This window comes from Phallusia mammillata, chromosome 6 (genome assembly GCF_965637545.1).
Source record: "Phallusia mammillata chromosome 6, kaPhaMamm4.hap1.1, whole genome shotgun sequence".
NCBI classification, from domain to species: domain Eukaryota; kingdom Metazoa; phylum Chordata; class Ascidiacea; order Phlebobranchia; family Ascidiidae; genus Phallusia; species Phallusia mammillata.
In genome coordinates this window covers 20,917,668-20,931,686 of record NC_137257.1, presented here as the reverse complement: position 1 = coordinate 20,931,686, position 14,019 = coordinate 20,917,668, and the positions used below count along the sequence as shown (strand labels likewise).

General features: G+C 36.5%; 2 protein-coding genes across 2 annotated transcripts; both read right to left on the bottom strand.

The window, feature by feature from the left end:
* Window positions 1–1,931: 1,931 nt before the first annotated feature.
* Window positions 1,932–6,893, bottom strand: LOC145232938 (all-trans-retinyl ester 13-cis isomerohydrolase-like). Its single transcript, XM_080097601.1, has 12 exons — window positions 6,785–6,893; window positions 6,501–6,618; window positions 5,944–6,084; window positions 5,575–5,771; window positions 4,915–5,083; window positions 4,437–4,572; window positions 3,968–4,137; window positions 3,760–3,860; window positions 3,446–3,602; window positions 3,212–3,308; window positions 2,730–2,888; window positions 1,932–2,575 (listed from the first exon to the last, which is right to left on the bottom strand). The coding sequence occupies exons 1-12, from the start codon at window positions 6,873–6,875 to the stop codon at window positions 2,522–2,524; spliced, it is 1,590 nt and encodes a 529-aa protein (XP_079953727.1). The 5' UTR covers window positions 6,876–6,893; the 3' UTR covers window positions 1,932–2,521.
* Window positions 6,894–7,622: 729 nt separating this feature from the next.
* LOC145234062 (uncharacterized) lies at window positions 7,623–12,936 on the bottom strand. The gene is made up of 11 exons (XM_080098838.1): window positions 12,487–12,936; window positions 12,141–12,274; window positions 11,637–11,744; window positions 11,268–11,418; window positions 10,929–11,117; window positions 10,518–10,749; window positions 9,620–9,830; window positions 9,227–9,344; window positions 8,851–8,979; window positions 8,572–8,671; window positions 7,623–8,221 (listed from the first exon to the last, which is right to left on the bottom strand). Exons 1-11 carry the CDS (start codon window positions 12,689–12,691, stop codon window positions 8,074–8,076), a joined length of 1,725 nt encoding a protein of 574 aa, XP_079954964.1. The 5' UTR covers window positions 12,692–12,936; the 3' UTR covers window positions 7,623–8,073.
* Between the last annotated feature and the right edge of the window lie 1,083 nt (window positions 12,937–14,019).

The window sequence follows — 14,019 nt, the reverse complement described above, 5'->3', positions numbered from 1 at the left end:
CTGCACGGTTCGTTGAGCATCTTATCTTTGAGCCATCTCTGTTCACATAGTTCTGCAATTTTCTTTCAACATAGAATTGATAATTTAATGTGACTAAGACTTTATTCGATTTATCAAAATTCTTACATCTCATTATATTTGAATTCGCTGCGTTTAAATTTAGCCTTTTTTGTGTTTTGCAAAATCAACAGACCGTTTTCATGTGAGTTGTTCTATAAATATATGTGCTTGCTGGGTTCTAGACTTTTCGTACACAACCATCTTATCATTATACTGGACAGGCGTTATACTGAACGCATCTTATGATTGCGTGGCATTCTGGGATGCTCATTTTTACTGGTATGTTTGTGTACATTCTGTACTTCTTCCTTATAGGCTCCCACCATGTTGATATCCAATACCACCCCGATATTGAATACTGTCTGATAATCAATAGCATGATGCACGACTGACCGATGGTTTACATGCACCCGAGAGCAGTGCGCTTGCTGACTAGAGCAGTGCGCTTGCTGCTCGGTCATACAGTTCTTTTACTAGACGTAACAAATTTATCATGCAAACGTGTAGCAAACAAAAAAGTTGATTTTATGGCTATGGCTTGTTGCTACATTGTCTCGACAATGTGGACATAACGTTGTGTTGACTCGTTCTTTATGCTCTACTCATTAAAGATTTACATAAAGTTTGTTTCACTCAGTGGCTTTTTTCGATCGCGACGCCTTGGGGGGAATTTGCCGTTTTACTCGGATCGCGAAGGCCTATAATAAAAAGCTGACTATCTTATACTTTTAATTTACCGAGTGTTATGTTATGGTACTTAATTTTTGCCTATACCAACTTTGGTCTAGTTTTTTTGGGGGGAGGGGGTCGTCAGTTACAGTGGGTTGCTAAAATAAGTCCCCAAATGAAAAAAGTTGAAAACCACTGGTTTAACTTGATATTAACAAGAATAAAAAATCCTCATCTGCACCAAGATATTTTGACAGCAATCATAAAAGCAAAGTAATACTGACCCAAACTGTATTCTCTGCATTCTTATAGAGGCTATACGCGCTACTGAAATCTCTTAAATGACGACAGTGAATTTTAGGGCACATTTATTCCACTTCAATGGCGAAGTAAAAGATAATTGCACCACCGAAGGTTATATTTTGCCGCAATACGCAGCTTGTTTTTGCAAAGAAAATCACTTGTTATGGAAGCCATAAAATGTTAAAGCTACAGAAATTTGTTCCTTCAAAACAGTAAATTTGTAGCTTAAGAAGTGGTTGCGTATAAATGCTCTAAGTGTGTTGGTTTAAACTTTGTTTACAACCTAAACTGCTTTTTCTGTGCGACCTCTTATATGCCTGATCTCAGCTGACTGGTAACAAGCGCAAATGAACAGGGGCTAAATAAAATGTACTGCCGTTGGAGCCTGTTTTTTGCGGTTCGTTTTGTAAAAAAGGATAACCATTGATCTGGCAATAAGTTAAGAGCAGGCGCACGTTTTTATTATGTTTGAATAGCGGCTTTAACTGTTTCATCAGTATCATAGAAGGTTGGACATGCAGATTTGTCTGCGTGCGAAGAATGACTCAAATTGGACTTAATACCTAATTAAATACATAAGCTACTTAACTCACTACTTGTCCTAGTTTTTGGGGTAATGTTTGAAATAGGGATAACTGTGCCTCTGCATGAGTTCGAGGACAATGGTGCCTTTGGGGCGTATTTGAATTGCATGATTTGACTGTTGTAATAGTAACAAGGTAGGCTTGTAAGCAAATTGTCTGCATACAGCGTCTGGCTTGTTTTGGCTGTAATGAATTGGTACTCATTGTAGCCTTGTCCACGTTTAATGGATCTTTTATGGACTCAGACCATATGTTAGTTTTTTTATTTGATGTTTTTTGCACAATGTGACTTAGGTCGTTTCAGTGTGCTGTGCTTTCATTGCTAAATAAATTGCACACGTTGTCCCAGCCAAGTTAATTTTTTCTCAGATTTTTTTAATGATCTTTCAATATTTACTTACTTCGGTATACTTTATTAACTTAACTGTAAACTAGCAAAGTCGTCATGGCCAGCAACTCAGTCGTTATGCTTGATTGATTTCTAAACATTGATTTTCGCGGGGCAAGGTTACTATTGATTGGCAAGGTAACTATTGAATTCTGTAAGGCTTCTGCTTTTTGCGTTAACTATTTCGTTTTTGGGTACCTTTTTTATGAGCATGAATATGTATTTGTACATAGAAAAGACGACACTACTAATTTTACACAGTTATTAGTAATCCTACAAAAATAATAATCCCACTTGAGTATACAAAAGTATTTAGGCTAAACTGCTATATAAGCTCATCGCTAAAGTTAAAAACTACTGGTTTCCTGATTTGGGTTCAGCATTCTGTACAAAAAGGTTTGAGCATAAATTGCAGCATCAAATGTGAGAATAGTGCAAGTGTTAGTTGCACACAAAGTAGTGGATGGTATTTTGTTCAATTTGAATGATGTTTGATGTACTTCCATTTTCCAAAACCTCAAGATTTAACGTCAAATATTCCGTGAAAAGACAATGGAAGTTTCGTTTTAACCTATAAAATGAAAGTACGACCTGAGCAAACAAGTTTTTATGCAGACGTTAAGTATAGTTTTAAACTAATATAGCTTGGTTTCACAGCATTCTCGAAGCAAGTAAATTTATTTATTCCATACATTGTTTGGGTTAAATTCGAAACGTAGTCATACCTCTGCCCGGGCAATTTCTGTGAATGTTTTAGCATCGAGAATAAGTAGAAACACGGGTTCGTCAGGATCTTGGTTTATAACAGTTGAAAGTACAATTCCGTCATCTTCTTCTGTTGCTCCTGGTCTCTCCACAAATACTGGCTCCGATGGAATGCATCCCTAAATACACGAAACTTAGATTCTTCAAACTTGTTGCACCACTTACACAACTTGGGAACCTCTTAATAGCACTTATCATCAAAATATGTAAGAACCTATTCATGTACTACTGAAAGGTACCAATGCAAACAAAACATTGAGTATTTAGTTTATTGTGTCTGTTTTCACCTTGTTTTCAATTGTGTTAAATTCTTTTCTGTCGCTTTTTTGAAACAAAAAAGTAATAGAGTATTTTTTAACTTAATGATTAAAATTTTTTGTCGTGACTGCACTCTTTCTATGAACATGGCCAGTTGAATAAACTAATAAGCATCGTGTCAAACCGTTTCTTTCCACTTTATTCCGCTTTTGGTTTGTATATCAGCCTTAACTAGTTGACCACCGCCGTCTTCATCCAAAAACGATACGGAATAGAAATATCTGGAAACACAAAATAGTTTAAATCAGACAAATCAAATTCGTTAGTTATGGTTTGTGAAACTTCTTTTAAATGTACAAACAGTTTTGTAGTAGGCCTATAGTATTAACGTTATAGATCCAATCAGCTATTTGCCAACCTATAATCTTTTCCATTGTAGTTGTAATTGATGCGGGGCAGCTCTAAGACTCCAGAGTTTGGCATATCCAAAACCACATCTCCTGTCAAAGTAACCGACCCATCATCGTGTACTTTGGCTTCCGCCATGCAGCCCTCGATGTTAACCAAGTTCACGTCTAAAGGTGAAAAAATAACTGATAATGTGCAATCCGTTAAAATAAAATCACTATAATTTCTCTTTGTTTTGTTAAGTATTTGAACTTCATTTACATTTATTGAAACCACTACAAAATGTTAGTATTAGTAATGCAACTTGTAAACTTTAACCTTTACCTTTTGGTGTTGTTTCATCCACTTCCAAAGGGAGAAAGTATCGATTAAATTTCGTTGGCGTTTTATACGGCACCATAGGCTTCCTCAGGTTCTTTAAAATGCTGCAAAAAGGACATGTTTGTATTGCTTCGTTTTAACTTGTTTGAAAACATGTTTTAAATTATATTTTATTCTTGGACAAAGACTTTGTCACGTATAGGCTACTTACAAAATCCCTTCATTCAAATAGCCGACTGCTGGGCAACACAAGTCAATCACCAAAAAGTTTCTCCCTTCTACGCTTGTTTCAAAACTGTTAACGAAGTGGAAACAAAACTCCCCCTTAGTTTCATACCTTATTGGAATTTGAGCACCCGACTTCTTCTCGATAACATGAAACTAAAAACACAAAATTTGTTTTTGATTGTTGTCAAAAAAATTATGAATAATTTCTCACAATATCCAAAATTTTAAAGCAGTGAATCCTTATTACACGTGTGATTAATAGCAATGTAATACTGCACTTTTCGCAAATTTTAAACAGTTTGGTTATATTTCTGTTAATGTCCTTCGTCTACTAACTTGTTATACGATTCAACCCGGCTTGCAACAATAATTACTCTTTTGGTGAAATGGGTAAATCTGTAGTTTTATTTTCTGTCAAACACCCACATTAACTTCACCAACATTTTGTTTACCAGAGACTTTCTTGAAGGGTCGACTCGAAATGAATCAACAGCTGGTTCCCACGTGGCCAGTTTCCACAGAAATTTGGGAACTTGGATTCGATATGGTTGATCATGGAATGCAATGAAGTTTTCGGTGAGTGCAAAGCTACAAACAAAATTTTAAACCAGTTGATTTGGCCGGTTTTATAAGCAGACAATTTAGGTTACACTTAACACAAACATGTACAATAAGTGGCAATTATGAAGTATTTACGCTCATTTATTTCTGTCACGGGTGTTTCGTTTTAGGGATTTTGATTTAAGCTTTGTTAAGATGAATTGGTTGCTAAAATAAAACGAGACTTTTCAGGGAATTGTACGAAAGTAGGAGCATGATTAGAATCATCAACCGGGCAACAAAAGATATTAGCTTCACAATATAATCGTATGTTACATGCGGTTTGTTTCAATCCTTACTAAACGGTAATGAGAACGGTTTAAAACTTACCTGTGAAAGTAGGTTGGTTGCAAGGGATTGTCTACTTTTATACTTGAGTGTATTTTAATGTCTTGCAAGGGATCTTTCTTGCTTGAACTACTCGCTGGAACTTTTACCACATTGTAATTCGCATTTCGACCGAATGTTACGGCGAGGTTGTAGTAATCCCCATTGGTATCTGTAAATATGGAAACAAATTGGCTTAACAATACTGAAAAAACTAGAATCTCCCATTTCGTTGCTTGGTGGATGAAGACTATAATGAACCTTAGGCTATGTTAATTGATTCAAGTTTATGAAAAAAACCAAATTTTTCAGGTCAATATATCAGGTCAATAAAACTGGGCTTATTTTCAAAAAGTAAAAATAGATCACATAAAATTTTGCGATAAGAACGCAATTGCAAAAAATAAGTTTTGTCACTATCCAGCGATGTAAACCTTTTTCTCTAAAACTTAGTTTTCAAAAACATAAATTTCAAATCCACAAATCTATTTTCTAGCTTGTCTAGAACGTAATTAAAAAGCCACTTATTACAAAATAAGCAGTGTGTTCATCATCACAACTTTTTCCTAAAAAACGTTTTTCAAAAACATAAATTTATTTGTTTAAAGAAAACTTCAAGTCCGCATATCTGATTTCTCAGAGTCAGAGTCTGATTTCACTTACCAACGTGTGGGTGAGCTGTGCTCAAGGGAATGTTAAGAACATCAATCATATTAACTGTTGTTTTCGTGTCCAGTGTTTCAGGGTCGAAGCGATACGCAATACTGCCGTCGGTTAAAGCGTAATGCACATTTCCCAACGACGCTATATTTACGTTGCAATTTTCCAGGGGTGGAGATGTTGTAAGAACTGTAAAAAACCTGAAAATAAATGTTTTTGTAACTTTTTTATTGCGGTACATATTGCCATATCAAATCAAAATATAACTGCATCAGTGCAAAACTTTTTTTTTGCGGTTTTGAAACTCGGATATTAGACATTGCCTTTAATATATATTGATAAAAATGACATAGTCAAATCATAAACCTTAACCTTGAAAATATGTTCTTGCATGGGTCAGGGTAGGACTTGGTGCCTAATCCTCCACACAAAATACGGTTGTATTGTCGGTTGGTTTTAAATTTCTCCGAACGAACAAACTTTCCCGAGTACTTTACTTTGCCATTCTTGATACTGAACCTGGAGAATGATTACGTAATTTAAAGTTATTGATCCCGTATTGCTCGGGCCACAATTTACGATCAATCACATCCTGTGACTTTAACGAAAATTGCATTAACCCTAGATGGCCCCTGTGGTTAATGTCAACACAGCTATTAATAGAACTATAACGCGAAAAAGTGGTCTTAAAAATTGAAGTTCTTTCCAGTTCAAAAGCAATGTGCTGATACAATAATAAATTGGTATGCACATTTTCTTTCATACTGATATATGACACTGTGCCGAAACACACCGCTTTGGTTTTATGGAACTGCTTGGACATTGTGCACTTTGTCCCAATGTGGTTTATGTCTAGTTAATTTTTCTAACTAGGGTATACCAGCCTTTGTTGGAGTAAACTTAAAATTTAATTTGACTAATTACGCAACACAAACTTGTGAATGAATGCATGTCCGTCAAACAAATGCTCAAACTTGTCAGGTCCCAATTCAAACTCGCCAGGCCCGTTGCGCAGTACATCTCCATTCAACCAATCAGGAATACATCCTGCAAAAATGGATTGTAAAGTTCAAGATATAGGACACGCGAGTTGAAACGTACTTGATTGAAATGTTAAACTTACTGCCATGTCACCTTTGAACAACTTTGATAAAACTCATCTTAATTGTTTCTCATATTTTAGTTACCTTTGCTCTGTGTTATGCTTCCTTACCTTTCACATGACACTCTTGCGGTTCTTTCTCATCAGCAGTAACAAGGCGACCGGTTGAATAGTCGATTCGTGTTTCACCAGTTTTTTCCATTGACCAACACTCACATCAAAGGTGTTATAGTACAATATATTTTCTGTGCAAACAGAAATGCAAGGTTTGGCATTGAATCCGACTTTTCGTATTTTTGACGCATTTGCCGTGGCAGTGCGGCAGAACTTTCAATCTTCAATACGATTAGCTTGCATCATGTCCTTACATTCTCTTTTTTTGTGCTATCAGTTCGCAACAGCAGGAAGCTGCACCAAATAACTAAAACCTTCACAAGCTGCAACCACACGGAGACTTTGTTATCCAGCGTGTGGTTTAAACAACTATTCTCGTGGGACGGCGGTGTCGAGTTACTACGTTGAACTTCCTTATGCCCCAGTCGTGATTTGCCACGAACTTTTAAAGCGTAAAAACGTGCGTGTCGCTGCATTTGTGCATTTAGCTGTTCTTTGCGTTATCAATGTGACCACCAAAAGTCTGTACCATTTGCTTGTTGGGGATCGAGCACTTTAAGGACAAAAATAAGCTATTAATGGTTCTGTCCGTCACAAACCTACGTCCATTAAATGGTCATTAATTTTGTTGATGCCAGTTTCTTTTGCTACTTGTTCGACCAAACCATACTTTCTACATTGCTGTGGAGCTCAAAGTTTCTGTCTGCAATCGCTGCAAAGGTGCAAAAGGCAACACACTGACAACTTTGTTTACATCCTGTAATGCTTCCTTTTTTGAACTTGAAACAACCTCGGCTAATTGCATTAAGGCCCGAATCACTAGAGGTTGTATAAACTATTAAGCAAAATTTTCGTAGTATTTTCGCAACAACTTGTGTTACGGGAAGGAATCTCTGCTTTTTAATTCGTTGCATCGCAAATTGACAATGACTCCACCAGCATGTTGTACACTTTCATTGCGGAACACAAGATAAATACACGAAAGAAGGTAACGTACAAAATGTTTACACTTTAACGACAATAGTTGCACCTTCATTTTGTAGTTTATGAGACAGGTAAATGTGTTGTAAACAAAAGCATTTTTAAGTCGTTTCAAAGTTATAATTAGTAACAAATCACGTAACCGGTACAGGTACATGGAAACTGCGATGTCAGGGATTGTTTGAAAATCGAAGACCCTTCAAAATGACACATATTTCCTTTGTAACCTTTTTCCCGTCCCTGTGTCTTTTCAGTATGGTTTTTGTCTTGAACTTTTGCAAAAATGTTCTGGGGCGTATTTACAATCACAATGCAGCCCGAAGCTTGGCGTAAGCCGCGGTGATGAAACTGTCAACAAACTCTGGGTTGGTTGATTGTTGAACGAAGAGCTTCTGAACGTCGGTCTCGGATGTGTTCTGAATGCTTTTCAGCACGTTCGAAGTCACGACTTGTCTAGAAATTGCAAAGAACATCATTTGTTAATATCAGTCGCAAAATCTGCTCAAATGTTTTTGTGCAGTATTTTAGAGGCTTTACAATATCCCGCTAGAAAAGCATGTGTATCGTGTGAACAGGGTGAACTTAAGACTATCGGAGGCGTAGTGACCAATTTATGAGATTTGAACCAATAATAAGGTTCTTTACTACTGTTAAGATTTAAACATTCCTTTCGTGTGACAAATCATGGTTGTGTTGTTTTTGTTTGTTTTTTTGTCAGCAACTCTTGACATTAAAAACAAAAAAAAATAATTTGGAGCAAGCTTTAACCAAACAAACAACTCTTTAAGTAACATTTCACTTACCTCACTTCTAGATCACACTGATCGTTAGATTTGCTTTTCAAATATGAAGTAAATGAATCCTGTACCTGGGTCACTTCGTTCGCAAACTTTTCGTTTCTGCCTGCAGTGAAATATAAAGTTAGGTTAATTTCAAATTGGTAATTATCACATGAAGCATTTTTCCTTAAAACACCACAAATTGTAAATGGAAAGTTAGCCACCTTATGGTCGCAATTGAATTTGTTATGTTACGTTTAATGTGTTAATTTGACAGCAATCTAAAACATTGTTATTTTTTACCAAGAATAGTGAGACTTGCAATGAACTCTCTCTCGTTTTTGTCTAATCTTGCTTTAAGGCAGTTAGACATGGTGCTGTATAACCGCTGTGTGGCGCCCTGGAGTTCATCAGTGTTGCAGCTTGCTGAACCTGAAAAAACATCACGTTTGGTTGCTCTTGCTTCCGTTTAAATGGTTTGGTTTGGTACTCTAGTCCACAGCAATGACCTTCTTTTTTGACATATGAAATAAATAAAATCTTTCATGATCGTTTTTGAAGTCCAAAAATGTTTCTACTTTCAAGTGGACAATATGCATGCTGAAACTTCTTAAGCCAATGAGGCTTGAAATATCTGGGACTAATAGTATTTTCGTACCATACAAATCTACTGTCTTACCGGTTTTGTTCATATTGTAGCAAATTCCTTGCATGATCGTGGAATAATCCGGAGAGACAGTGGATTGACTCAACTCCAATATGAGAGCTGAACCCCAGTTGGAACGCAGTAAGTCAAGCTTAAAAGGTTGACATTTGTTTATTTAGAATTTAGATAACCCGCTTTTTGGTTTTATATCATGCAACATATTCCACTAAGCAACTGTCTTAGGTTGCTGTAGGTCAGCTCCCGGAATTGCTCAATTCGAACTTCTGGATGCTCAATTTTCGTATGATTATGTACGCCAGAATACTAACTCCTGCTACGCGCCCATGAAAAAAGGTGAAATAGACCGAATATACGCACATGTTTTTACCCATTACTTCCTTATTATTGTTTTTGATGAATACACACCTGCACTTCGGGTTCCATTTTGTCAAACGGTTTTGTGACGAAACAACGCACAATTACGTCATTGAGGGCTTTCACAGCGATTTCGTTTAGTTTTCCAGCACTCATTGCATTCAGAAAAGGGTTGACTAAAGGTTGAAAGTCCCTCGAGGTGTTTTCCCTTTCTGTCCGATCATTTGCCCAATCGCTAGTTTCTGTTAACTTGGGAAGCAATCTGGTAAAACAAGTATTGAAATTTAGTTTCAATCTCTGCTACCTAAATGCTCCAACAATATACAAGGGGAGTCGTGTCGGGTTGTCAGCCAGTATAAATGTTAAGCCCGAGTTACAAAATGCGAACCCATACGACCTAGCTAGACCTAGATTCCGTTTTAGTTAAAACGATTTCCCGCGCAACTGTGGCAGAACTTGTATCGGGTTTACTGTACTTAACAATATTTTTATTATAATTTTCCAGTATACGTTCAAAGCCGACCCGAAAGTCCTGGTCAGACTTACAACTCTAACACGGGCATTGGTGGAGTTTGTTATAGCAGAATTGTATGATTTATTTTTGAAAAAGAGGTTTCTAATTATTTTCATTCTGGTGTCATGGTTAACCAATTAAGCATCATGATCTCCATATATTTATAAAAGTTACTTACTGTGCATTTTAACTGGTTAATCTGATAATGATTATATATAACGAGTATGTATTTGGTAAAATGGTTATCTTGAACCTGGCAAAGCATATATTACAGATTTTACAAACTTTGTAATCAATAAAACAAAATGAAGTAAATTTGGACGAGCGCAGCTTTAAATGCCGAAAAAAGCTGGATTTTTACGATATCGTTGTTTTTAGTTTTCTACATAATAATAAAAATAATGATAATACGCCATTTATCGTTTATCTTCTTACCCTGCTGATGCAAACAGTCCGGCGACATTGGCAAGGGACGAGTGATTCCAAGGCATTGGAACAGGCGTGTATTGCCTTTGCTGTCCCAATAATGCTGCTAGGTGTTGATTGAAGATGCTTGCGAAACTTTGCGACATAACATCCGAGTTCAGTGTTGGCAGGAAGCTGTTGTTTAATGCCAACCTTGCTGCTAGGGACAAATCTTCCGATGTGTGTTTGACACTCGATGGAGCTGTGGAACAATGTATTCATTCTTTATCGGTAATTCCGTATTTAAACCTCAACACTACTATTGAATTCCATTGTTTTACTCTTTCGGAAGACCACTATGTGTGTTTGATATTGGCGACAATGGGTTTAAAAATTAGCTTCTTTAAATTACGGTTATTCTACCAATAATATCACCTTTACCTTGAGGCATTGTAATGTTACTGATGTAGTTGAGATAGTTTCCAACAGCGAAATGTGTAATGATGTGGCTTTTAGCGCCACCATGCGCCTGGGACACTGTAACTTGTGACTTTGTGTGAGGAGGTGAAGAAATCTGATGTGTAGTTGTGTCTGGTGATTCCATTCCACTTCCAGATGATGCTCGAGTGTCTAAAAATAAACGGTCTTTTTTGAAAGAAATTAAACACGCAAATTCCTAACTGTGCCGTTTTGCTTGTCCAGTCAAATTCACATGGTTTAACTTTTGTTGCTTCTATATTGTTTTTTTTGTCATGAGTGACGAACGTTACGAAATTGTACCGTTTGAATCCAATGCTGAAGCTGAGTCCGGCTTGATCGGAGAAATTCGGGTTCTTTTGGGGCTCTTCGGGATGTCTAAAGCTCTCACACGGGAATCCAAGCGAATTAGTTCGGCCGACAACCCGATGGAATTACGTGGCCCTCGCTCGTGCTGAAAATCAGATAGGCAGATGCGGTCAGCCATTTTAAAAACACAACCAATTTATTGGTGAAAAGAAATAATGTTTTTTAGAAATTGGCAAAGACCACTAAAAAATGCGATTTGATTTTGTCCTTGAAAACAAAGTAAAACATAAATTGACATTTAAAGACGCACTTAAGGAAACATTTTCATTTTGCTCTGCAGAATTTTTATGTCAGTTGACGAACCTGTACAGCTTCTTTGTTCATGTTTACGGCAAGACAACGTTTCAATCTACAAGCTCTGCACTGGTTACGATGAATTTTGTCCACTTTGCATTGTCCCTCCACCGAGCCCTGGATAAAAAAAGCGTTGGTAAAGGCAAGTCACAGATAAACGGTAAGTTGCCTTTGCTTTTAAACGCCGCCCCAAATCGGGTTTAGTGTTTTTTTTGACGACACGTCGTAAAATAGACACCTTGCGATACATTTTAGCTACGAATATGGACCTAATTAAAATATGTTTTAACATGTTGACGCGTTAACTACAGTTTGTTTTACTTTAAAAATTAATTCGGGAATTTAACGTATTGAAAGGGGTAAAGATTACTGTTATGCGCAGCAACAAATATTTTTTAAATCAGTATTTTTCTTGATCTCTTTTAAACAACCCGAGGCGTTTTTGAGTTTGGGACTAAAGATGTTTTAGATAAAACTTAGTAGGCACAATGTACTCGGTGTTATTTTTTCTACCTTGCATAAATATTTTCTGTTCCTTCTGATGCTTCTCTTGAAGAATCCACTGCAACCGTCGCATGCGAAAACTCCGTAATGTTTTCCGGAACTTCGGTCCCCGCAAACTCGACACAAAATGTCCAGAATTCGACCTAACAATATTTAAAAGTAAAATCGCGGTTAAGCATAAATAACACTTGCTCTGTATAGTTTGTAGTTTTAAAAGAATTAAGAATTAAATTTAAATGAACTGGAATTAAAAATTAGTTGAAATCAATTTTTTAACATATTATTTTGTAACAAATCCTTTCATAAAAAAATGTTACACCGAACGATAGTTTTTGTAACTGTTTTAATCACTTACTCTTCTTGGCCAAAAATCCTGTGGTTGTGGGTGATTCCCCTCTTGTAATAGCGGCGGAGAGCGGTTTTTCCCATTTCTTTTCCATACTGTATCTCTCCGAAAAATTCAACAACATCTCGTTGTTTGCTGTCATTTTAAGATTAGACTGCTTTGAAAAAAATATGCCTATTGGTATAAATTGGAGTTTTACTTGAAAAATTAACATTTTTCGGTTGATATTTTAATCACACGTCAATATTTGCTTTCTTTCAGGCTTTATGTGACCAAATCTTTTTTAATCGTTTGATGAAGTTATTTGAATCATATATTTTTGTAATTTAAGAATAACTTTTAACAGATTTCTGCTTCCGCGATGGAATCAACTCATTTATTCGTTAACAATCTATCTTCTGCTCTTAAATTCAAGTCCTTCCTAATCTTCCATAGTTACGTCACAATAGAGACACGCGCGGCGTTCGTGGCTGAAATAAGAACAGAATTCCTCTCGCGAACCTTTAAATACTCCCTTCCCCAGCATGCTTCTTTCCCTCCGATTTATTTTTTACACATAACGACAAATTAGCACGCGCCCGGTCTCCTTTAAGCCGATTAAAGCGACAGCAAATCCGCTATTTATTCAACAGTAAAACTGATTTGATTTCTTACTGTTGCAACTTCGGGCAGAACGAAAGTGTTTAATCGATTTTAAAGAAAATTTGGCGAACTAACTTATATTATTTTAATGCTTGAGTAATTTGACTGCATACAAAATGCAAGTTGTTTAATAAAACAGCTTTCGTTTGTGGGTAGATGTAAAACGTATGTGCAAAACACGTTCGCACAAACTAAAGTGAATCATAATTACTGGCCCAAAAAGTGTCAAAATATTTAGGCCAAAACCCAATATCCAACCAGAATTTCTTAAATTTTAACAACTTGCAAATATGGTAAAAAAAACTCGTCGCAACAAATGCTTTAAAAAAAGTTGTTCGAGTTACTTTGTGTTAAATACTCGAAGGCCAAAACAAAATACTCATTCCACGCATTGATTTTGTATGAAAAAACACCGGTTTAGGCTGAGTGAAAAAGATGTGTGAAAAAAACATAGGTAAAAGAACATTTCATCCCAAATGCATTGGGAAACCAAAAATTAAATGTATTTTAAAAACCAAAATTTTAAACGGTGGTTTGCAATATACAGACAAACTGTGGCACGCAGGGTTGCGTAAGCCTTCCAATCATAAAAACCTTCGCATGACCTCTGGTTATACGGGCGCAAAAGGTTGTCGCTAATCCGACTTATGTCGCATCGAGCATTCGTCATTAGCACATGTAATATCAACACACTTGAAAAACCCGGCAAGCAGATAAACGTCGCCCTTCATAAAGGGGAATTATCAGAGCTTATTGCTTGTCATTTTGATTTTGCATCTAATTCCTCGTGTGAGTTGTGAAGTGAGGATTGCGGCATCGGGTTATTGCACACACAAGTAGACTCAATACGTCCGCTCTCAGGCTGCTTATGCAATTGAATTGTGTTACCTCAAATCGCCA